General features: G+C 45.7%; 1 protein-coding gene across 3 annotated transcripts; it reads left to right on the plus strand.

Moving 5' to 3' along the window:
- Positions 1-1570: 1570 nt before the first annotated feature.
- On the plus strand, positions 1571-24663 carry CEP68 (centrosomal protein 68). Of its 3 annotated transcripts, none has more exons than XM_083606488.1 (7): positions 1571-1871; positions 13255-13701; positions 17071-18501; positions 19719-19841; positions 21262-21358; positions 22013-22175; positions 24219-24663. In XM_083606488.1, the coding sequence occupies exons 2-7, from the start codon at positions 13306-13308 to the stop codon at positions 24220-24222; spliced, it is 2214 nt and encodes a 737-aa protein (XP_083462614.1). In that variant the 5' UTR covers positions 1571-1871; positions 13255-13305; the 3' UTR covers positions 24223-24663. The 3 variants fall into 3 exon arrangements, with proteins under 3 accessions (XP_083462614.1, XP_083462615.1, XP_083462616.1); XM_083606489.1 differs by having other exon boundaries at positions 1663-2329; XM_083606490.1 differs by lacking the exon at positions 1571-1871 and adding an exon at positions 6463-6601.
- Positions 24664-24786: the final 123 nt, after the last annotated feature.

Here is a 24786-nt window from a genome sequence, read left to right on the forward strand (position 1 = left end):
AATGGTTAAGAAAAAAAATGACCTTTTCACCATATCACTACCTCAAAGCTTTTCTCATCCCCTCCACCATCTGTCCCTGGAGCTTTGATTTGGTCTTGGAGTCCTCAGCATGGGAGAAAATGGCTGGACAGGAAAGATGGGTATTACAACTGCGTGATATCCACTTAGGCTTCTGCTTCTCCCTAACTTCACACCCACACCTTCACATTTAAAACATGTTTAAAGCATCCCTCTTCCCCCCCAAGAATCCTCTACAACTGGGGATTGTACTGAAAAGAGAAAATAAGGAGTGCCTCAACACTACAATGTTGAATGTCTTACACTCCTGGTTTGTCTCAAGCATTTATTTAACAGGATGCAACTCATCTCAACTGCATTTCAAAAGATGCCTGCCAAGACGCTATTTATTCAGGGTTCATCGCCTACCTCACTCCAATGCATTTCAGTGACCCTTTGAACGGACAATACATTATTTTTTGGTTCTTTGTGACATTCCTTAATTATACTGCATAAGCTGCCCATCACTCAGGAATGCAATGCATTCTTTCCAAATGACTATTTGAAAATCCATTGCATTTCTCTGGTCATCCAAAAGGAACTAATGTATCTCAGTAGCCATTCATTGTTGTCCTAGGACATGGGTAGGCAACCTAAGGCCTGGGGGCCGGATGCGGCCCAATCGCCTTCTAAATCCAGCCCGAGGGTGGTCTGGGAATCAGTTTTTATAAGAGTAGAATGTGTCCTTTTATTTAAAATGCATCTCTGGGTTATTTGTGGGGTGTAAGAATTCGTTCATTCCCCCCCTTCAAAATATAGCCTGCCCCCGCACCCAGGTCTGAGGGACAGAGGACCAGCCCCCTGCTGAAAAAGTTTGCTGACCCCTGTCCTAAGAGGATATATTTTGCTGTGACACCTGTGCAGTATAATGAAAAGTAGCTGCGTTTTTCTACTCCCCCCCTTTCTTTGGTTTGCAAAAGCTCAGAGTCTTTAAACCTTGGGTTCCTAGCTGTTGTTGGACTACAACTCCCATCATTCCTACCCCGCACGGCCAGTGGCAAGAGATGATGGGAGTTGTACTGTATCACAGAATCAAAACAAAAATTTTTTTTTTCCTTCCAGTAGCACCTTAAAGATCAACTAAGTTAGTTCTTGGTATGAGCTTTCGTGTGCATTGCACACGAAAGCTCATACCAAGAACTAACTTAGTTGGTCTTTAAGGTGCTACTGGAAGGAAAAAAAAATTTCTTTTGTTTTGACTATGGCAGACAGAATTGTAGAGTTGGAAGGGATCCAGAGGGATCTAGTCCACCCTCTGCAACGCTGGAATCTCAACTGAAAAAGGAAGGAGAGGCGCCCCCCTCTCGTGGGGGGATGTCTTATTCTGGGACCCGCCTCAGGTGCCCAAAAGTCTTGGTCCGGCCCGGGGGTGACAGCTTCTGCGCCCACTTTTGGCGCGCAATGCGCCCCTGGCCAAAGCGGGCAAGTTTCCCCCCCGTTTCCATTTCCAGGCCTCCCTTTGTCTCCGTCTCCCTCACCAAAGCGACAAGACCGCGCCCCCTCCCCCCCGCGCGCGCCCGCCTCCTCTCGTCACTTGGGCGCGCGCACCCCCCCCCCCTAGGAGGCGCGCCAGGCCTGGACGCCCGCAGGTTCCCTCAAGGAAAGGGCGGAGAAGAAGCGCGTTCCAGGCGCGCGCAGCAGCAGCCTCCGCGCCTCTCCAAGGCGGCCCCGGGCTGCGCTTCGCGCCCCTGCTGCTTCCAAGCGCCTCCGTTTCCAGAGGCGGCCCCGGGGGGCGCGCGGGCTCCCGCGTCGCGGCCGGACGAGGGCCGGAGGGCGCAGAGCGGCGCCCGGAGCTCGGCGGGGAGCCTCTTCGGGTAAGGGCGCGCCGCTCTCCCGCTCGCTCCTCCTTGGCCTGCGCCTCGGAGGAGGCTGCGCGCGGAAGCTCCGCGGAGACGCCGCCGCCGCTGTTTTCGGGGGAGGCCGAGGGCGGCCCCGGCGTTGCTTGGGGCCGAGGCGCTGGCCTTCCCTGCTGCGGTTGTCGGGAGAGGAAGCCGGTCCGGCGCTGACCTTGTCATTTCTATGGCGCAGGGCGGTTTGCAAGAGGTTTTTGAGCCGAGGGCTGAGATTCTGGCATTGGAAGGCGTTGGGCTCAATGACCCACCGCCGGGGGGGGGGGGCTCCCTTCCAACTCTGCCCTTCTATGATCCGGTTGAGGTTTTTGCATTGCAGAGGGCTGGACTAGATTTGCCCTCGGGGGTCTCTTCCAGCTCTCTAGTTCAGTGGTTCTGATAACAAACAAGGCTGTCCCCCCTTTCAGAAGGCCTGCCCTTGAGTAAGTTATTTGTTATTAATTAATTAAAATCCTGTACCGCCCTTCACCGAAGATCCTAGGGAGGTTCGCAACAGAAAAATTGCAAATATATATTATAAAACAGAAACACACCAAGAACCCCTCTCCCACAAAAGCATTCTTGATAACGCCTCTAACTTGTTTTTTTCTTTTTTTACAAAAGCCCTCTGCGGGATTTTATTAAATGCCATGGTTCTTTTTAAATCTTTATTTTCTCCTGCTTTGCATCCTTCTAAATTTGCGATTGATAAGCCACAATAGTTGCATCTGTGTGAATGGTAGTGTACAGGGATCGGCTCTCTTGGGTGATTCTTTCATTCGTTTAGGTTTTTGTAAGAAACAAACCGAAACTGGTGTTTTCTGGTGGGTTGAAAACAACGTGGTTCACCATCTGTGTAGAGGAGATTTAATTTCTTGGCCAAGGCAGGATCTTTTTAATAGCAATCAAAGCACTCCAGAGACTTCAGAGAACATTGCAAAATACTGTTATTGTCTGGGGACTTGGTTGTTAGTATTTAAAAGTCTGGCAATCGGGGGGTATTAACAAAAGGCAGGGCTGGCATTGTGTTATGAAAACTAGCTGTCTCCATCTCTACCCACACAGAGTTATGGCAGCCATCCATGTGCTAACAGTTTTCCCCCCAATAATACCAGAATAGTTATAGGCTTTCCTATTACTATTCAACACTTTTTTCCACTTAAAGTTAGGGGCAAAACTTACTGACAGCAGTGTCTGTTAGGATTGTAAAGTTTGGGTCCCGATTTTAGTGCTTGGTGGTTAAATTCTGTACTTTTGACTGCTGAAATAAGCAGCTCTTTGGAAACACAAAATAGGGAATCAAAGCCTCTGAAGTCCAGGAGAATTAACTGGCATTTATTAAGAGTAGTCCTAAATTTCAACTAGGCAGTGTGTTAAATGCATGCCCATAAGAGCAATTGGAACCCAGCCATTGTGTGCAAAGTGTAAGGCAGGCAAGCACAAACCGTTGGCAGGGGAAACATGACCTGTTGCCTCCTTCAAGTATGTGTGCGTGTGGGTGCATGTGGCTCTGGATACTCAGAGAGCTGTGTTGTTGACAGACTGTCCTTAATTTTCATGGGTTTGCTTCCCTGTGGCGTTGGGAACCGTAAAACCCCGAATCCACGTAGTTTTTGCTTGTTCCTCTTCTGCTGTATGTCTGCCTGTTGCTGGCCTCAAAGATAGGAGTGAGCGTTGAACTGGTCTTATAACCACAAGGAGCTAAAAAATAATAATAAATCCTAAGAAGACTCTTGAAGGACAAAAAGTAGTAGAAGGAAATGCCAAAGACCTTTGCCATAACCAGAGCGGTAGCTATGGGGGGCTAGTTGGGGTTTTTGCCCTGGGTGAAACCTCCAGAGGGGTACCATCAGGGCCGTCTTAAGCATATCCGGTGCTGTGGTGCAAAGCTCCCTCCGGTGGCGCCTCCTCCCGTTTCCCAGAGTTTTTTAGGGAGGACGGTGGGGCTGGAGGAGGTGGGCAGTGGCTGGAGGGTGGCTCCTCCAGCGGGGAAGAGGCGGAGGCTGGACATGGAGCCTCCTGGCTCAGCTGGCCGCTTCGTGCCGCGGTGGCCACGGCAGACGGAGGCTCCGGGTGCGGCGCTGCTTCAGCATGGCATGGCAGAGGTGGGCGAGGGTGGCAAGCTGATACAGGGTGGCGCTGCGTCCAGCCTCTGCCTTTTCCCTGGCGCCCTCCAGAACTTGGTGCCCTGCGCCACTAGCCTCTATGGTAAGACCCCCCCTGGGTGCCATTGAGGCTTTCAGTGTGTGTGTGTGTGTGTGTGTGTGTACGCAAATGTCAAACTGGGTTCTTGACCCGGGTGAAATAAAGCCTAATTTCACCGCTGCCATAACAGACAAGTGACAAAAATTGGAACTCTGGGCCGTGCAGTGATACGATTTGCAGAAGGTTTGGGACAGTTATTTGAGGGATTTGCTGGCACAAGATGTGATCCTGGGTAGCTTTAAATGGGGATTTGAGAAATTCGCGGAGTGGCAGGCTCAAAGGCTGCTACAAGTGGTGCCTATATGCAACTTCCAGTTTCAGAGGCTGCAAGGACACGAGGTGATGGTTGCTTTCATATACTGAGACAGGCAAGATGCTGCTATTCTGGATGCACCTGAATTTGAGCGGCTTGCGAGCCATCCCATGGTACCTGTAACAAGAGGCACAATGGAGGTGGGTGGCCAAAAGCCCCTCACAAACCAAAACAATGGTTTATAGTGTAAACCTGTACATGTATTATTTTGCTGTGTTATTAGAATTCCGTGGTTGAACTAACAGTTGGGATGGTGATCTCCTCCCTAACAAATTCTTGTGTTTAGTGGTGCAGTAGTATTGAACAGAACTAGTAGTGGTTTGTGGGGGCTGGACCAAGGGGTGGCAATAAATGAAGAATGATTAATTCGGAATGAAGGAGGAAGTGAGTTTTGTGTACATTCCTGAAGTAATTTGAGTTGTGATTGGAAAAGTAGGAAGCCTTTGCCGACAATAAAAAGGTTTGCTCTGACTGGGGTACAGTTTGGAGCAGGAGTAGCCTATTGCAGTTATCAAATAATACAAGAGAGAAATGTGCATTCCTGGAGGGAGGGGTGCGAATGCCAGAACAAAATGTTTGCTGGGTTTCATTTCTCATTTCGTTTTGCAGGGGTAAAATAAACATCCTCTGCTAGAATGGCACAGCATGGCAACCCTCACAGTTTGAAAATAAACAAAATCTACCTATAAAAAATGTGTGCTACAAAGAAAGTAGAGAGAAAGTAGTCCATTGTTTTGTCAACAGTGCTATCTCTTGGGAACTACCTATAGTTTTTAATCTTTTTTTGGGTCATGGCATGGTCCTTTTTAAGAATCTGCTGAAAGCTATGGATCTCTTCCCCAGAAATTCAACTTCTTTAATCTCCCCCCCCCCCGCAAGACACATTTCAAAGTAAAAAAGATAAAGGTACCCCTGACTATTAGGTCCAGTCACGGACGACTCTGGGGTTGCGCGCTCATCTTGCTCTATAGGCCAAGGGAGCCGGCATTTGTCCGCAGACAGAAATAAAAGGGGAGGGGGAATCAATGGGTTGGGTTGGTTCATGAATGCCCTAGGTATCTATGGACTGCAGGTTGAGTACAGTCATATCTCATGTTACGTTTATTTCAGGTTGAGCGTTTTCAGGCTGCGTCTCACGGCAACCCGGAAGTACCGGAAAGGGTTACTTCCGGGTTTCGCCACTCGCACATGCACAGATGCGCAAAATGACATCACACGCATGCGCAGATGCAGCCAGTCGCGACCCGCAGACGCGGGTTGCGTTCTGCTCATGTTGCGAACAGGCCTCCGGAACAGATCCCGTTCGCAACCAGAGGTACCACTGTACTTCTGTACTAGTCTCCTTTAACACAAAAAACCACATCCCACATGGAACTTTCTTTAACCAGATGAGCTCACTGCTGAGTAAATGGGAGTTTTGCCTTGACAGAAGTGCTTTGGGTTGTCTAGATCTTGCATAATGATGGAATAACAGATGCTCAGTGTTTGTGTAATAAAACAACCACCTGGAAGGGCTCTTGATGCGTATGGCTTGAGCTGACTCTCATGAAAGTTTTGTGATGGATCCTCTCAGTTACTTCATCTTTCTTTTGTTTGCATGTTGAGTAGACCTGCCCTTAAGCGGCAGCTTACTAGTCTCTGGTGGTTTTTTCTTTCTCTTGGGACCGAACAGTGTGCTTGTTATGCATGCCCTGTAAAATTGATGAAGCATTTAATTTGCCTCTTTCATGCTCTGCAGTGCTTTCCGATTGTTTCGTGATATCAACAAACTGCTTCATATATAGCACCCCTGGTAAAGCACTCTCACTCTCTTTTCTGAAAGCTTCATTTGCTCCCATGAAGAACCTGCTACATATTGGGAACCTTGAGGGCACCTTCTCTCTTGTGGAGCAGCAGACCAGAGAGATGCAGTGCTGTGGCCAGGGCAGAATTAGGCAGTCAGTGGACAAGGCTGGAGGTGGACCTGATGGTGGCATCCCAAAAATGGCATCTGAAAGAGGCCTCGTGGAATGTAAGGCTGCGTTTGTCCTTTCTCACAATCTCTGCCATTTTTTTGCAGTTGGAAGAATTCAAAAATCCAGCATTGGTTGGATGAGGCCAGGATTTATCTGCTTCAAGTAGAAGTAACATGCATAAAGGGTTTCCCCTCTTCTAGATGTTCAGGAATAACTCTGAAGTTATTTCTTACGTGACACAGGTAACTTTTTTCTTCTTAAACAATGGCTCTTGTTAGACTGACGTCTAACATTCCCTAGTACAGGGGTCAGCAAACTTTTCTTGGTGGGGGCTGGTTCACCGTCCCCCAGACCTAGTGGCAGGCCAGACTGCACGCACGGGAGCGCACGCGGTGGAGGGCGCTTCCCTCTCCCCCCCCCTTTTCAGGCCAACTTTCCCAGGCGCCAGGCGCGGGGCCAGCAGGTGTGCCAAGCTCCAGCCCACAGTGCGGCCATGGGGAGAGACCCGTGGGCGGCGAGGCTTCCTATCAAAGCCTAGCTCCCTTCCTCCGCAGGGCCGGAGAAGCCAGGAAGAAGGAGGGAGGAGCCGCTGTGAGGGAGGGGAAAATTGCCAAAAAATGGCGCCCAAAAAAAGATTGAAAAAAAAATGGTGATCGCGCTAACCCAAGCAGCGATTGCAGAACTGTTCACAGGCCGGATCCAGAGAGCAATTGGGCTGGATCCGGCCCGTGGGCCTTAGTTTGCCAACAAAGTAGCATGGTACTCTAATTAGGATGAACTCAGAGTAGCAGTATGGTACCGATTTTCTTCTTTAAACAGCTGCTGCCTGTTGCTGATACTCGGATCTAGCCAAATAACCATCTTGTTGATGTTAACAGGGCCATTTATAATATGTGATTAGGCATCACAGTGATAATGATACAGCATCATGCAACTCTTTACATTTGGCTGTTTGTGATGATGTCACTAAGGGCAAATGAAGCTCTCTAGCTGGCCTCACTCTTTGCTGGAAGCAGAATGGGTTCCTACGTCAAGGCAGCAAAACCAATGCTCCAAATCCTGATATGGTGCTCTGATAGTTCATTACATGCCAGCACACTGTGGCAAGGGAACATTAGCCTACCTGACCTTCACAATCTATAAATATTTATTCCCATTCCCAGAGCATTGGGAAGAGCAAAAATTGTCTCCCCAGTCTGGACTATCTGAAGTTTTGTATAATACTGTCTGCTCCCAGTGACCTTAGTTTATTTACTGTCTAGTGTTTCTTGACATGGATTTTGTGTGTGCATCTGTTACAACACAAGGGTTGAGACGCTGAAGAATAAAAATAGAACAGTAGCCTGCTGCACCAGCAAACTGTATTTTGTATGTGGTTCTTGCATTCAAGACTTGGTCAGATTGCTCATGTTGCTTACATGTATTGAAAGATCCAACAGACTTTAACTCAGTAATCATACCTACATTACGTAAAACAGCAGAAGCTTGAGTTATGGGGCAGTGTGCCACCAGATGTTTTCTTCTTTCAGTTTATTTCTTTTTGCATCTGCAATCCAAATGACATTAACACGTGTTAGGCATTGCACCAGCTACATCTCAGACGCAGCAGGCATGGGGAACCTGTGGCCCTGCATATGTTGTTGGACTCCAGGTCCCATCAGCCTCGGCCAGCATAGCTGTTGGTCAGGGATGATGGGAGTTGTAGTCCAGCAGAATCTGGAGAGCCGCTCCTCTTTGGATTACAGGAAACCAATTCCTTTTGAAAGCCAAGATGAAGATAAAAAAGGCAAAGGGACCCCTGACCATTAGGTTCAGTTGTGACCAACTCTGGGGTTGCGCCACTCATCTCGCTTTATTGGCCGAGGGAGCCGGCGTACAGCTTCCCGGGTCATGTGGCCAGCATGACTAAGCCGCTTCTGGCGAACCAGAGCAGCGCACGGAAACGCCGTTTACCTTTCCGCCGGAGCGGTACCTATTTATCTACTTGCACTTTGACGTGCTTTCGAACTGCTAGGCTGGCAGGAGCTGAGACAGAGCAACGGGAACTTACCCTGTTGCGGGGATTCGAACCGCCAACCTTCTGATCGGCAAGTCCTAGGCTCTGTGGTTTAATCCACAGCACCACACACAGCCTAAATATGAGGACAGTGCTAAATGAAGCATGCTGCTTGACGTATCAAGGCTTCTCCTGCCTGAGGATGCAAACTCTGCCCATGCCTTTAGCTGTTGGACGGAAGTTGAAGCAGGCCTTTTTGTTATTCATGGTGGCATGACCTGAAGCATGTAGCGAATTTCCCAGCAGGCCTTTCTTTCACCTGACTCAGTGTTCTCGCCAACAGACTTGGATGGAGGGGGCTAGGAAAAGAGGCTGGATTCACTTCTTGCAAAGCTCCTGGTCGGTTGTTAACAGAAGCCCTATTTTTTTAAAATTTTAAATATTTTTTATTAGGAATTTCAGTTTAACAGTTTTTCAAAAAATACATCATCCTCAATTTTCCCCCTCCCCATAAGAAAAAAAAGAACAACACAAACAGAAAACCCTCCCCCCCCCAAAGACTTCCCTCAGCTCCTCTCTCTGGTTTTTCAGCACTTGCTATTCTCTGCATGTTATAAAATTGTACAGATCCTTAATTTATCTATCTAAATGTTATCAATAAAAAGTTTGTGTATGTTTATTCAAAACCTGCCAAGGAGTCCAGTTCATTTTGCTGTTTCTTTAGGTACTTTGTAAAAGGTTCCCATTCATCTTTAAAGTCACAGTTATCCTTCTCATGTAATTTATGTGTCAGTTTTGCCAATTCTGCGTAGTCCAAGAGTTTAATTTATGTGTCCGTTTTGCCAATTCTGCCTAGTCCAATAGTTTCTCTTGCCACAGTTCTTTGGTTGGGATTTCTTCATTTTTCCATCCTTGTGCTATTAAGACTCTTGCCGCCATTGTCACATACATAAAGATATTTTTCAGTTTCCTTGGCAGGTCTTTTCCTTCAATCCCTAACAGAAATGCTTCAGATTTTTAAACAAATGTTAATTGGAACATTTTCTTCAACTCATTATATATCATTTCCCAATTTTTTTTAAAAATTTTACTACAATCCCACCACATATGATAAAAAGTCCCTTCTTTTTCCTTACATTTCCAACACAAATTTGAATCAAACAGAAGCCCTATTTTTGAGCTGAGCAAGGTCTGAAGGGCTTGCAACGTTGGTGCTGCCCTCTGAAGTGCTGGGAAGGAGGGCTTTTTCACGCCCCCTCCCACAGTGCAAAACCCAACGGAAGATTCCGCAGAGGCACCAGTTATCTGTGCAGGATTGAGCAGGAGGACAATGGGAGCATCCAGGCAGAGCGTCGGTTGTTGCTCATGTTGGGGGACGGGGGTTCAGAGGCCTTGCCTGTGTCCTCGCCTTGAGGTGTGCAACAGGGATCTTGTGTCGGGAGGTGCTTTTGTATTGGGTTGTGCTGAGGGCTAGATTTGGACCCTGGGTCTGCAGCAAGACCCACAAGAAGTGGGGCTGCCCTTGAGTGCTGCTAGATTACTGGGATTACCAGGTTACTAGGATGGGGGTAAGCTTTGTTGCTTGGCACTGTAACACCCGCAGACATGGCCCAACTTGGCCCTCCAGCTTTTTTGGGACTACAATTCCCATCATCCCTGACCCCTGGTCCTGTTAGCTAGGGATGATGGGAGTTGTAGTCCCAAAACATATGGAGGTCCAAGTTTGGCCATGCCTGCATTACGCTGACTAGTAGCTTTTTAAAAAAAAATAAAAAATAAAAACAGTAAGCATCACTGCAGGGGATACTCAACTGTTCCATTTGAGAGGGGAAATGTCTAATGTGAATTTTATTTATTTAATGACCTTTATATACCTCTCCATTGTAAAAACAACAACCTGTGTACAGTTTACAGCAACATAAAAAACCCTTAAAAGTGGTTAATAAAAAACAGCTAAAAACAAATTACTAAAAAGATGACTAAAATCAGCAGTATCTAAAAAGAAATAAAGCACATGCAACTTAAACATTTGTGGATAGGCTTACCTACACAACACAAGGATGTGGTTTTGGGGTATACAGTGTTCATCTTGGCGGTGCAGGGGATCCGCAGCCACATGGGAACGTCTTGAGATGACTGGGCTGTGCTGCTGAAACATCCTGGAGCTTTCTTCTCCGTTGAAACAGAATTTGCAGTCCCAGGTTGACAGCTGCGGGATAGTAATGTGTGCATGTTTAAAATGAAGCAGTTGTAGTTAGAAATACAGTCTGGAAACGAAAGTTTCACTTGCATGGGGTCTGTCATATTCACAGTGCCAATGTTAGACCTGCACAGGTGAATGAATACTTTGAATATGAAGTTTGAACCAGAAAGTGTGTTTGTGTATTGGAAAATAGGGGGGGGGGGAGCTGCGATTTTTGTTTCCTCTCCCACTGCGTCTTCCTTCCTTCTCCTTTGTGGGTGGGTGTTTCTGCTTTTGGAAGCTGTTGCCTGGAAGAAATTGTGTGTGTGTGTGTGTGTTGCGGGGGGGGGGGGCTTTCCTGTCTTGGGAGAATACAATGGACATTGGCAATGGGGAGGGAAAAGATGAGATTTTGCCAAGTATTTTCCAGATTACTGCTAGGAGGAAGCGGGAGGGAGATCTTCAGGCCAGGTGACCTCATGAAGGCTTCCTCTGTGAACAAGGCAGGCTGGAATTGTGTAGGCATAAATTTTTTGAGAGATTGCTGTTGGACCCTGCCCAGGGGCATGTTTGCAGAATGGTTGTTATGCATTTTTGTGCTTTCATTTTGTATTTTTATGTTGTGAGCCATCCTGTGATCTTCGGATGAAGGGTGGTGTGACGTTTGCCCTCCTAGGTGTATGACATTCATAAAGAAAGGGTTAACTAATTGTAAAATGACTAACCAATGGGAACCCAAGGGGCGGAGTTAACTGTATAAGATTTAAGCACTGAGGTTTTAGTAAAGGTAAAGGTACCCCTGCCCGTACGGGCCAGTCTTGCCAGACTCTAGGGTTGTGCGCTCATCTCACTCTAGAGGCCGGGAGCCAGCGCTGTCCGCAGACACTTCTGGGTCACGTGGCCAGCGTGACAAGCTGCATCTGGCGAGCCAGCGCAGCACACGGAACGCCGTTTACCTTCCCGCTAGTAAGCGGTCCCTATTTATCTACTTGCACCCAAGGGTGCTTTCGAACTGCTAGGTTGGCAGGCGCTGGGACCGAGCGACAGGAGTGCACCCCGCCGCGGGGATTCGAACCGCCGACCTTTCGATCGGCAAGTCCTAGGCGCTGAGGCTTTAACCCACAGCGCCTAGGGAGTAATAATAATAATAATAATAATAATAATAATTTATTATTTATACCCCGCCCATCTGGGCAGCTTCCAATCAAGTTAGAGTTAGAGGTATAGGTCAGTAAAGAAACTAAAGTTAAGATACTGACAGGAATATTTTCTGAGAAACCATAAACTTGTTAATGTTTATAAAATAAACTTGTTTATTTGGTTCACTGTTAACAACTGTCTGGGCTCCGTGTTTTACCCGAGAGTAACAGGTTGGTGGCAGCAGGGAAGCGAGCACAGTGGTGGCACAGGGATCAATAGACCGTTAAACGTCCGGGGACCCTGTGTGATCGCCACAAGTGGTATAAAAATTTTAGAAATAAATATGGAAGTAAAAATAAAACATAGGACTAGTTCTGGCATCACCTTTATCCATGGTTGTGCTCACAGCATCACCAACAAAATCCTCATGTGAGAACCCTTACCTGTTAGCTGCTCCCTGTTCCAGGAGGTATTGCTTCCATTCTGGCTGCCTCTACCGTCAGGTGGGCCTATGTGGTGCTCCCTGGGTGTTTTGGACTTAGAAACCCCCCAGTCCTGGGCAGCAGGGATGATGGAAGTTGTAGTACCAGATTAGCTGCCTTTGTCCAGAGGCACTTGTTTTTAAAGGGGGACCAAATAAAATAACCCAATGAGGCCCCAAAGTTCTGACTTCTGCAGCTTAAGAAGGCTGAATCCCAACTGTATACAGGAGGGATGACAAATGCGGCTGAAAAGAATTATGCTTGGGCCACCCAAAAGCTCAGGTAGTTGGGGGCATTAAGTGGGAAAACGATATTGTCACTGGGTTCCTTGGGTGGTCCTGGTGATCTGCGCCAGTGCCTGCTCTGTGATAATTTCTTAGCTCCTGAATCCAGTAGGAAGTCCACAATAACAAATAGGATGCATATTGTATCATTTTTGAAGCGTAACCTAAGAAATCAAATATTTTACCCATGGACCATAGCTCTTTATTAAAAGCTCCTTAACTGTTAAATAGGTGGTCATGATTCACTTCCAGAAAATGTGTGTGTGTAACACTTTTCTGCAATGCAGGAATCTCAGCTAAAGCATCCATGACAGCTGTTTATCCAACCTCTGCTTAAAATCTTCCTAGGGAGTCCACCACCTTCTGAGAGAGACTGCTATACTGTTGAACAACTTTTACTGTCAGAAAGTTCTTCCTGATATTTAGTCGGAGTCTCCTTCTTTGTAACTTGAAGCCATTGGTTTGGGTCCTAGAATCTGGAGCAAGAGAAAACAAGCTTGCTCCATCTTCCTCTCGACAGCCCTTTGTTTATTTGAAGATGGCTGTCATGTTTCCTCAGTCTCCTCTTATTCTTGTGTTTGTTTTTTTAAATATCATTTTTACTTGCTTCCTGGGAGTAGATCCCATTGAAAACAGTATGACCAGCTTACAAATGAATATGCATGGGATTGTAGATATCCAGAACAATCCTAGGGATACTTTCTTGGACGGCTAATTGGAGCTTACTTGCAAATTAGCATGCATAGGCTTGCAGCCTCTGTGTTAGATGGGAGTTCTTAAATAATTCAGTTGCATCTCTTGTTTATTTCAGGTTAAAAGACTCACATTTGAGGCATTGAAGGAAAAGAAACCTGCTTTATAGATGGCCTTGGAGGTAGAAAAATCTCCTTTTGAGGCATCGTTGAGTGCGAAGGCCAAATGCTATGGGAGGTGGAACTACCGAGAACTCGAGATGGACCACTCTGAACTAGTTAGCAAGGTTTGCCAGCCTTCAGCTGTGGAAGAAGAAGAGCCTTTGCCCAAGGAAACAGGGGTTGGAGAGCTCAAGGCCATAGAGAAAGCTGGCCATACATTTCCTGGCATTTTCTGGAGAACTGAAAAATGTGATAAGATGTCTTCAACAGCTTCTAACAAGTTTTGCAAGATGAAAGCAAAAGTAAAGTATGTGGAGAGACGGCCGCTCATCAGTAGGACCACTTTTGATAGTGAAGTAGCTCCCAGTTTTAGCAGAGATGGTCTGTTTCCAGAACAACAACAGGTGAGCATGTTTAGGGATTCATACTTGCACAATGCTTCTAAGAAAAATGCTAAGGAGTCTGGATTCTCACAGTTGAAGAGTGAATGATCATAGTGCAGAAAACATTTTTTATTTCCTTTTATACATCTCTTTCCATTGGCACATGTGACATGGTGGATAAGCAGTTTGGAAGAAACTTTAGGAGTTATCTGAATTAGAAACCAGAGCAAATACCTTGCAGCCTTTGACTGCCGTTCTGATTTAGTCACGCTTCTGCCTCTTCCTTTAAAATTGTTTTTATTGAACGTTGGTCAGGCTGGGTCAGAATGCAGGTGGGGAGGGATGATCAGTGAGAAGGATAACAGATTGCTACCCAGTGTTAGGCACACTTAATTGGGAGTAAGCTTCATTGAACACAGTGGGGCTTGCTTTTGAGAAAATGCACATAGGGTTGTGCTGTGAATTCACGTATTTTAGAGTTTCAGATTTATGGTATTTGCTAGTATGGCAATATTGCAAGTGAGGGTGGGGAGGAAGAATGATGGACCCGCTTCCCTGAATGTATTCTTCAGGGTTGGGCAGCATTGTGAACTTTTCTGGTTTTTTTTTAAGGAATATTTATTAAGATTTTACAAAGACAAATATACAAAAACACATAATAAAAAATAATAATAATAAATAAGTAAACATACAAAAAAAATAAGAAAAATTAAAAACAATTATTTTTCATAGCTTAAAACTCATTTGCTTGTTTCTTTGACTTCCTCACACCTCCCCTTCTTGTATTCCCATTTAAAAAATCAAATCAGCAAATCCTTACCCTCTTTCATTCATCTTATCTCTATAACTTAACATTTTATAACTCAGTATTTTCATCCATTATCAATTCATTTTTGCATATTCTTATTAACTTTGTTGCTAAACCCTTCTTCCATATTCTTAAAGCATTACAGCTGGAAACCACTTAATTTCTATCCAACATCATTCTATCATTCATTAATTTTACAATATTTCTGTAGATAGTCTTTAAATTTATTCCAATCTTCTTCCACCGTCTCTTCTCCCTGGTCTCGGATTCTGCCAGTCATTTCTGCCAATCCCATATAGTCCATCACCTTCATCTGCCATTCTTCCAAAGTGGGTAAATCTTGTGTCTTCCAATACTTTGCAATAAGTATTCTTGCTGCTGTTGTAGCATACATAAAAAAAGTTCTGTTCTTCTTTGGCACCAATTGGCCGACAATGCCCAGAAGGAAGGCCTCTGGTTTCTTCAGGAAGGTATATTTAAATACCTTTTTCATTTCATTATAGATCATTTCCCAGAAAGCCTTAATCTTTGGGCACGTCCACCAAAGGTGAAAGAATGTACCTTCAGTTTCTTTACATTTCCAACATTTGTTATCGGGCAAATGATAAATTTTTGCAAGCTTGACTGGTGTCATGTACCACCTGTACATCATTTTCATAATATTCTCTCTTAAGGCACTACATGCCGTAAATTTCATACCTGTGGTCCACAACTCTTCCCAGTCAGCAAACATAATGTTATGTCCAACATCTTGTGCCCATTTAATCATAGCAGATTTCACCGTTTCATCCTGTGTATTCCATTTCAACAGCAAGTTATACATACTTGACAAAATCTTAGTTTTGGGTTCTAACAGTTCTGTTTCTAATTTTGATTTTTCCACCTGGAAGCCAATTTTCTTGTCCAAATTATATGCCTCCATTATCTGATAGTAATGAAGCCAATCTCGCACTTTGTTTTTTAGTTTCTCAAAGCTCTGCAATTTTAGTCTATCTCCCTCTTGTTCCAAAATTTCCCAATATTTTGGCCATTTGACCTCCATATTGAGCTTTTTCTGGGCTTTTGCTTCCATTGGTGACAGCCACCTTGGAGTTTTATTTTCCAATAAATCTTTATATCTTATCCAAACATTGAACAAAGCTTTCCTGACAATATGGTTCTTAAATGCTTTATGTGCTTTAACCTTGTCGTACCACAAGTATGCATGCCACCCGAAAACATTGTTAAAACCTTCTAAATCCAAAATGTCTGTGTTCTCAAGAAGCAGCCAGTTTTTCAACCAGCAGAATGCTGCTGATTCATAGTAAAGTTTAAAGTCTGGCAGGGCAAATCCACCCCTTTCCTTTGCATTAGTTAATATCTTAAATTTTATTCTGGGCTTCTTGCCCTGCCAGACAAATCTAGATATATCTTTCTGCCACTTCTTGAAACAGTCCATCTTGTCCACAATTTGCAGTGTTTGGAACAAAAACAACATTCTAGGCAATACATTCATCTTTATAGCTGCAATTCGACCCAACAAGGAAAGCTTCAAATTTGACCAAATTTCTAAATCTTTTTTCACTTCCGTCCAACATTTTTCATAATTATATTTAAATAAGTTCCCATTCTTTGCTGTCATGTTAATCCCCAAGTATTTCACTTTCTTGACCACATTCAGACCTGTCTCATTCTGAAACCTCTCTCTTTCAATCGGTGTTAAATTTTTCTCTAAAACCTTAGTTTTTGACTTGTTCAATTCGAATCCTGCCACTTGACCAAATTCTTGAATTAGTTCTAAAACCCTTTTAGAACTAGATTCTGGCTCCTGTAACGTCAATACTAAATCATCTGCAAATGCTCTCAATTTATACTGTTTAGCTCCGACCTGTAAGCATTGTGGACTTTTCTGGAAACCTATCCAAATGGTGCACAAGATAGATCTAGTTTGTTGGCTTAAATACGGGTGAACGCTGCCTGAGCAACAGGAACATAAATAGTCCATGGGAGTCCGGGTCTTTCTATTTGGGTGTGTGTTTTGAGATTCCCAAATACATAAGTAATTAGTGTCATCCTTTTGATGACCCTTCCAACTCTGCAGTTCTATGATTCTGTGTCATGGGTAGGCAAACTAAGGCCCGGGGGCTGGATCCGGCCCAGTTGCCTTCTAAATCTGGCCCGCGGACAGTCTGGGAATCAGCATGTTTTTACATGAGTAGAATGTGTCCTTTTATTTAAAATGAGTCTCTGGGTTATTTGTGGGGCATAGGAATTCATTCCCCCCCCAAAAAAAAGATATAGTCCAGCCCCCCACAAGGTCTGAAGGTCAATGGACTGGTCCCCTGCTGAAAAAGTTTTCTGACCCCTAATGGCATTCGCATCAGAATGCTGGTTTTCATTCCTCCAGCCTTCAAATTAATCCAGGTTCACTTATTTCTGGGGGGAAAGCCATTGAGCTTAAAAGAAAAGAAAGAAAGAAACAATTGTCAGCAGCCTGTTTGCTAATTAAACCCCCACATATATTGGAATATTCTTTCTTTGTAAATAAAAAAAAAAATCCTGCCTTTCTTGCCTGACCTCTTTTTAAAAAATGACTTGCACAGGTGACTTCAGCAGAAGACTCGGATTCTGCAGAGCCGCTTCAGGGGTTGCTGGAAATCACAACCAAAGCTATGGACTCAACATTTTACAGCCCTACCACCAAACCCCTCTACAGCCTCGATGCCGATGGGAGGAGCCAGGTGACAGTTGCGCCTTATTCATCCACTCCCAAACACCTGCCAGGTAAAATAAACCATCGTTTTGATGCTGTAACACCTGCATTCCCTCGGACTAGTTTCGCCTTACAGCCTTCAGAAGACTCCGGTTTTGATCAGCAGGGGATGGTGAGATCAAAGAGCTTTTGGGGGGCTGGGGCTCTTTCGTCGTCACCTGAAACATCTGCTCCCTGGCAGCTGCCTAGTCTCCCTGACCCTTCAGGAAACCGCATGCTGGGTGCACACGGGCACATAGCTTTGGATAGCTCCCCCACAGTGGGTCACATGAGAAAGATGTCCTCCTTCCAGGCAGACTACTGGGCGTGTGCCATACCCGATTGCCTGCCCCCATCGCCAGACCGCCAGTCGCCCCATTGGGACCCTAATAAAGAATATGAGGACTTGCTTGATTACACTTATCCTTTGAGGCCGAAACACAAGCTTGCAAAGAACCCCAGAGAGTCTTCTGTCCACGATTCTGGGGTTGACCTCAACAGCCTTTCCATTTCTCCCGAGAGTACCTTGAAGTCCATGAACCTGCAGGGCCAGGAACCCCTGGCTGCAGAGATCCCACACTCAGAGAGCTTTCCAACCCCTTTATTGGAAAAGTCAGAATTCCCCCTTCCAGTTTCTCACTACAGACTCTCACCTGTTGGGAAAGTGTCCTTTTCTGATGGTGTTCCCTCTCCTGGGAGAACTCGCAACTCTGGAGAGATGGCGCATGGCTTGTCTCCTATGTGCCCACGACCAGATCCATTTGATTCATGCAACTTGGATGAAAGACGCTGGGACACAAGGGGATATGGCTGCCTTACAAAGAGAGATGCTGTCAGTAGCAACTTCATACGCTCCACAAGGGTGTTGCCTTTACAAAACGGGAGTTCCAGTGATGAAGAGTATCTCTCCTTACCACCCAGGCTCAAGGAGCTAGAGACGTTGGCTCAGCAGCTGACTGAGCTTCCACTGATCATAAGGAACCCCAAACATTTTGCATATGCCGATGTGAATGGAGAGCAGCTTCCACTGGAGGCTCAGGGAGATGGCGGAGCCAGCAAGAGTCAGTGGGAAACAGATGGTGATTCTTGTCATACGTGTAGCTTCCATGAACACATTGAAGAAGACCTTCTGAGCAACCAAAGCTGCCAGAACCAGGAGGGGTTTCCAGGAGAGGCTGCTAGTAGCATTGACTTGCTCAAAACAAGATTCCTCAAGAGCGGACGTCATCATGTCGAGCAAGAGACAACCCGATGCAGAGACTCCCTTGCACTGCATATGAGGGTAAGTAAAATTAATCCAAACCTGAACAGCAAAATGCCAATTGTGTCATATGATACTTAGATTTGAAAGTGGCCAAAGGGAGTGTGCGACTTTTGAAGGGCTGAAAGACCTGAAGGCCTGGCTGCTTGTCCCTGTGTAGACCTGTATTATCACTTATATAATAATAACAATTTATTATGTACCCTGCCCATCTGGCTGGGTTTCCCCAGCCACTCTGTGCGGCTTCCAACAAAATATTAAAATACAATAGTAAGTCAAACATTAAAAGCTTCCCTAAACAGGGCTGCATTCAGATGTCTTCTAAAAGTCTGGTAGTTGTTTTTCTCTTTGTCATCTGGTGGGAGGGCGTTCCACAGGGCGGGTGCCACTACCGAGAAGGCCCTCTGCTTGGTTCCCTGTGACTTGGCTTCTCGCAAGGAGGGAACTGCCAGAAGGCCCTCAGCGCTGGATCTCAGTGTCCGGGCTGAACGATGGGGGTGGAGACGCTCCTTCAGGTATACTGGACTGAGCCCGTTTAGGGCTTTAAAGGTCAGCACCAACACTTTGAATTCTGTTTGGAAACGTACTGGGAGCCAATGTAGGTATTTCAGGACTGGTGTTATGTGGTCTCGGTGGCCACTCCCAGTCACCAGTCTAGCTGCCACAGTCCGGATTAGTTGTAGTTTCTGGGTCACCTTCAAAGGTAGCCCCACGCAGAGCGCATTGCAGTAGGTCATCTGGGGCAAGTTTATGTGTAGCACAACCTACCTAATGTCATAGGGCAGGGACCCGAAAACAGGCATTTTCTGCTCCTGCACCGTGCCTGTCTCTGTACCATTTGTGAAGCAGCAGCCACCAGTATTGTATTTAATGTTAATTCTGGAAGTGTCCCTTCCAACACTACAATTCTATGGTTCTATGATATTTGAGGCGGGTATCATAATGGTGTATATTTTGCTCTAGGAGGCTAAGTTAGGTCACTATCGAGAATACACTTCCAGAATTCACACTGAATACATTACTTCTGGTAATTGAGCCACTGTAGTCACTTGAGGGTTGTGAAAATTTGTGTCCCAGGCTTTTTGGACTCGTCTAGTTTTCCGCTCTCCCACCCCACTACTGCTTCTAACCTGGGAACTTAAAACCCCCCAAACAGTTTTACAGTTATGCCTATAAAACTGAATTTTACTATGTCTTTTGCATATAACGGGTGCCTTTGTTCTGATTCATCCAAGTAGATATTTTGCTGTCAACTAGAAGAGCTCATTTGTTGGCTGCACAAAGTAGCAGAAGTTACAGACAACTGGATTCCTCCCAAGCCAGATGTTGGAAGTGTCAAGGCAGCATTAGAAAGCTACCTGGTAATTCCTTCCCCCCTTTTTCCTCCTTAACTGTGGATTTGAGTAGCTCTGAGGTCACTGGGCTTCATTATGTAGGAGCAACTGACTGCTGAAAAGAGGCCCAATTCAAATCAAATAATCCCTTAAGCAAACCCCTGTGAGAAATAAGAAAAGGCTGCAGCCCCACTGTGGCCTATCAGTTTGGAAGAATGCCTATTGTAGAAAGCTCTTAGTCCACATCATGAAACACCAGTCTCCCTTGTCCCCCTGCCCCCTCAAATGTATAAATCAGTGGAATACGGTATTGGGAAAATGTATATTCTCGCCATGTGCTCACCCTCCTAGGAGAGTTCTGCTGTTCTTGGTGTACAGTTGGTAGTAACCCGGGGGCAGATAGGCTAAGAGCAACCTTTTTCAGCCGTGGGCCTGTCCACCATCCCTCAGACCATGGGGTGCGCCGGACTATATTTTTGGGAAAAAAATATGAATGAATTCTTATGCCCCACAAATAACCCAGAGATGCATTTTAAATAAAAGGACACATTCTACTCATGTAAAAACACACTGATTCCTGGACTGTCCATGGGCCGGATTGAGAAGGCAATTGGGCCGCATCCGGCCCCCGGGCCTTAGGTTGCCTACCCCTGGCTGAGAGCATTGTGATCCCTGTTTCATCAGAGCAGCTCACACAACTGATATTCCTGCGCCCTCCTTCCTGCCCACCCCTGACAGCCGTAACCCTGTCCAGAGATTCAGAGGGCCCTCCTGAACAGTCGAGGCTGCATTGCACAGGGCTGCAGTACAAAGGGGGAAATTGCCTAGACTCTGGCAGCAGGATCTTTCAGCAATGGGAGCTTCTGCTGGCAGACGACCCCTCCTCTCAATTTTAGCAGACTTCCCCTCCTATTTTGCACTGCAGAACTGTACACCACAGCCTCTGCTGTTTCGGAGTGCCCCATTGCCTCCATAGATAGGGGTTTTTTTAATTTTTGTTAAGTACAGCAGCTGCAGGCAGAGGAGGGAAAGAAAAATGGGATACACAGGCTGTCTTCTCACACCGTTGGATCTAACCTATAACTTTTAAATACATTTTGCAGAACCTATGTGCCCACTTGTGGATAATGAGTAATTTTTCTTTAGAAAGATAAATTTAAAGGACCCCTGGCGGGAGTTTGCCTTCCCGCAGGAGCGGTACCTATTTATCTACTTGCACTTTGATGTGCTTTTGAACTGCTAGGTTGGCAGGAGCAGGGACTGAGTAACGGGAGCTCACCCCGTCACGGGGATTCGAACCGCTAACCTTCTGATTGGCAAGCCCAAGGCTCAGTGGTTTACACCACAGCACCACCTGCGTCCCTAATTTTTCTTTACTCATTAATTGATTTTTAATGCTTTGGCTTTGAATACTGTTGCTCATGACATCAATCACATTTCTATGCAGGAGTTCAAAAAGGATTTAGCTGACCACCAGACACTGACTGAAAATGTCTTGCAAGATGGCGATAGGCTTCTCAAATGCATGGTATCAGATTCACCAGGTGAGGGGAGAGACAACTATAAGGGGGAAACAGAACCAGAATATGGTGTAGGGGAGGACAGGGGGACTGCAGGCCACCAGATCAGACCTTGTAATATTTTTCTGAAACTCCTCCACCTTCTCCCACTGGGTTTTCAACTTTCTAGCTCTCATGGTTTTCAACATACTTGGCAAATATAGTTTTCAAGTCTCATTTGTTTAAACAGAGCAAACTTAAGCACATATTTGATGTTCTCATAGAAAGCTGTAGGATTTCAGAATGCTTTATTCTTGCTGAAATATGCCCCATGTTACCTTCTTTTTACTATATAAAGGCTGAAAAACTAGAAACCACTGTGCCTGAGCTGTGACCTGAGCACATGTGTGTTTGCTAATAGAAAACGGAGCTTTGGGGTAGTGCTTTTTGGTGAATCCTTCTTGTTAGTTTCATCCGCTTGAGAAAGCTGCTATAACTTGTACAGCACCATCTCTCTATTCCTAGCATGCACCATAATCTACTCTTCTTTCTCTTATCCTCTAGTTATTTATTGCAAGCGAAGCAGAACAATTAATGCCTCTTCTTGTGGCCATTTCTAACAGTGTTAGTTACCCAAAATTGTCAAGGAGAAACATCACAGAATCCAGATCTTAAATTTGTATTAACCCTTGCTTCTAGTTTTACAGAACACTCTCAGCTTGATCGCCAAACAATCTGACAGGCTTGAAAGCCATGCTGAACGCCTGTATGAGACTCTCCTAGCAGCTATGGACACCCTTGGCGATGGCTTGATAAAGAATTGTGATGCTCAGCAAACGGCTGCCCAGGCAGAGTCGTCAAGGTGGGTAAGCGGAAGAGAAGATGTGAGGGTGGGCGTTAATGAATGTGTTCTTGTGTGCTGCCAAATAAGGAAGCAGACAGAGCTTTCACCAAGGTTGCCTGGCTCCAAGGGCGTTTGAAGTTCCTTAAATAGTAAACTTGCACCCTCTCATGAATTGACGCTCATCTTGAGCTTTTCGTAGGGACGCAGGTGGCGCTGTGGGTTTAACCATAGAGCCTAGGACTTGCCGATCAGAAGGTCAGTGCAAGTAGATAAATAGGTACCTCTCCGGCGGGAAGGTAGAGGGCGTTTCCATGCGCTGCTCTGGTTCACCAGAAGCGGCTTAGTCATGCTGGCCACATGACCCGGAAGCTGTACGCCGGCTCCCTCGGCCAATAAAGTGAGATGAGCGCTGCAACCCCAGAGTCGGCCATGACTGGACCTAATGGTCAGGGGTCCCTTTACCTTTACTTAGGCAGATGCACCCAGTTTTTCTGGGGTGGATATAAGGGTATAAACGTTTTAAGAAATGTCCTCAAGGTTATAGTGAATTAAGGTGGAAAGGGTGGTCTGCAGGGGCAGCCCGGGATATTTTGCCACTGTAGGCAAAAGTCCCCCCCCCGCCCCAGAACCAGGCCCCCTCCCTGCCCCCACTGTCACACCCCCTGCAGGTTGTCCTTCGGTTCTTATGACTGCGAAAGACTCCTTCCTGCCGGCTGGTCTCAACTGGGCTAGGTGAGCCAATGATCTGATTCTGTGCAAAGCGTTTCCTCTGCTCCTAATGGGAAATTTGGATCCAAGGTCTAGCGCTTTGCACCTGAAGGGACCTCCATTGGCTCTTTTATTCCTCTTTTTGTCCCTGCTCTTTGTGGATAGAGTGGCTTCGTTAAATAAGGGACAGGGCTTCTGCACTGTTAATGGCTGCCAAGAAGAGTGAATTTGCATGACAATCTGCATCTCTTGAAACTACCTCTCCAACACAACAATTAAAAGTTCAGGAGCCTTTGTTCTTTTTTAACCTGCCATCTTTAGGTGACTCATTAAGGCTGCAATCCTGTACCCAGATTCCACAGAGTAAGCCCCACTGAATTTAGCTGAACTTACTTTGATCAGACATGATACAGAACAGCACTGTTAAGGAGTTCAGCTGCCTCTGTGCTAAAGGGTATAAGGATCCCATCCTTCAAACGAGAGCACACACTTTCTAGTTTTGTTGCTCCTTGCTTTCAGCCAGTGGTTTAATTTAAACTATCATAGCAATCATAGTCACTAATAGTAAAATGCAGAAAACAATTGGGAAATTAAGCCTGCATTGTCTGAATAGCACCTTCCTGGCCATTGGCTTTTAAAAAGATTTATGACGGGTTGAAAGTGGCAGTATTAACAGTGGCCTTCTAGAAATGTAGAGCTTAGGTTGAAGTTTATCTGTACCTGTAAGGTAAAGGGACCCCTGACCATTAAGTCCAGTCGTGGACAACTCTGGGGTTGTGGCGCTCATCTCGCTTTATTGGCCGAGGGAGCCGGCGTACAGCTTCCGGGTCATGTGGCCAGCATGATGAAGCCGCTTCTGGCAGAGCAGCGCACGAAATGCTGTTTACCTTCCTGCCGGAGTGGTACGTATTTATCTACTTGCACTTTGGCGTGCTTTCAAACTGCTAGGTTGGCAGGAGCAGGGACTGAAAAACAGGAGCCATGTAACTTAAGAGGGCTACTTTGCAATGTAACTGAGGCATCATCATCATCATCATCATTTATTCCCCACCCATCTGCCCGAGTTTCCCAGCCGCTCTGGGTTTCTCCAGCCACTTTATGTCCTGAGGAACTTTTGGTTGCAAATAAAAGCATACTAACCCCCCCCCCCCGAATTATTTAAAGTTATTTAAATCCCATAGAGCAAATGAATGCTTGGTACCATGGGCAATTTTCAGTGTGTAGTCTAAAGGCATTTGACGTAGCAGCCTTGCTGAAGTGAAGCAGGTCTGCTCATCCTGTCTATTTAGTTTGAAGTCCACAATGGAAAAAAGACAGGACGCATTTGTTAACTTGCAGATTACTTTATTTCAGATAATGCCTCTGTGTGGAATTTCACAGGCCTTCTTTCCCTGAATGAAAGAGCTGCTTCAGTAAGGAGTTCGAGGAAATATTAAAGTGCTCTCAACAGTGTGCTTGAAGCCTGGAAGCTATTTGACCTCTTGCAGCGTCACCAAGATTTGTTTCCAAGTTCAGGTGTTACAGCAACTGGCTCCATCTCTGGCGCCCTTTGGGAGTATGCTGGATACAGCGCCCACAGGTGCTGGTGTGGTCATTGACTTAATGATGAACCGCCTCTAAAGTTGGATGCCCTTTTTTATGTTATCGTTGTTCAAGTGAACAATTAGAAGTCTCCAGTGCCTGGTCCTTTAATGTACTTGGGTTTTCCTTCGAAATTTGGTTCATTTGTTTACATGTAATTTCTATGGAAGACTACATTTCAAATAAAAGAATTTTATCACCATATATATTAAAGAAAGCACTGGCAATGTGTGATTTCAGTACACCTGCCATCTCCCTGTCACACAGTGATCTCTAAGAAGACACGGATAACTTCACCTGATGCTTTTTAAAGGAATAGTGCCATGGCTGGTTTGTTCTT

Source organism: Podarcis filfolensis (assembly GCF_964270895.1).
Source record: "Podarcis filfolensis genome assembly, chromosome: 3".
Lineage (NCBI taxonomy): Eukaryota > Metazoa > Chordata > Lepidosauria > Squamata > Lacertidae > Podarcis > Podarcis filfolensis.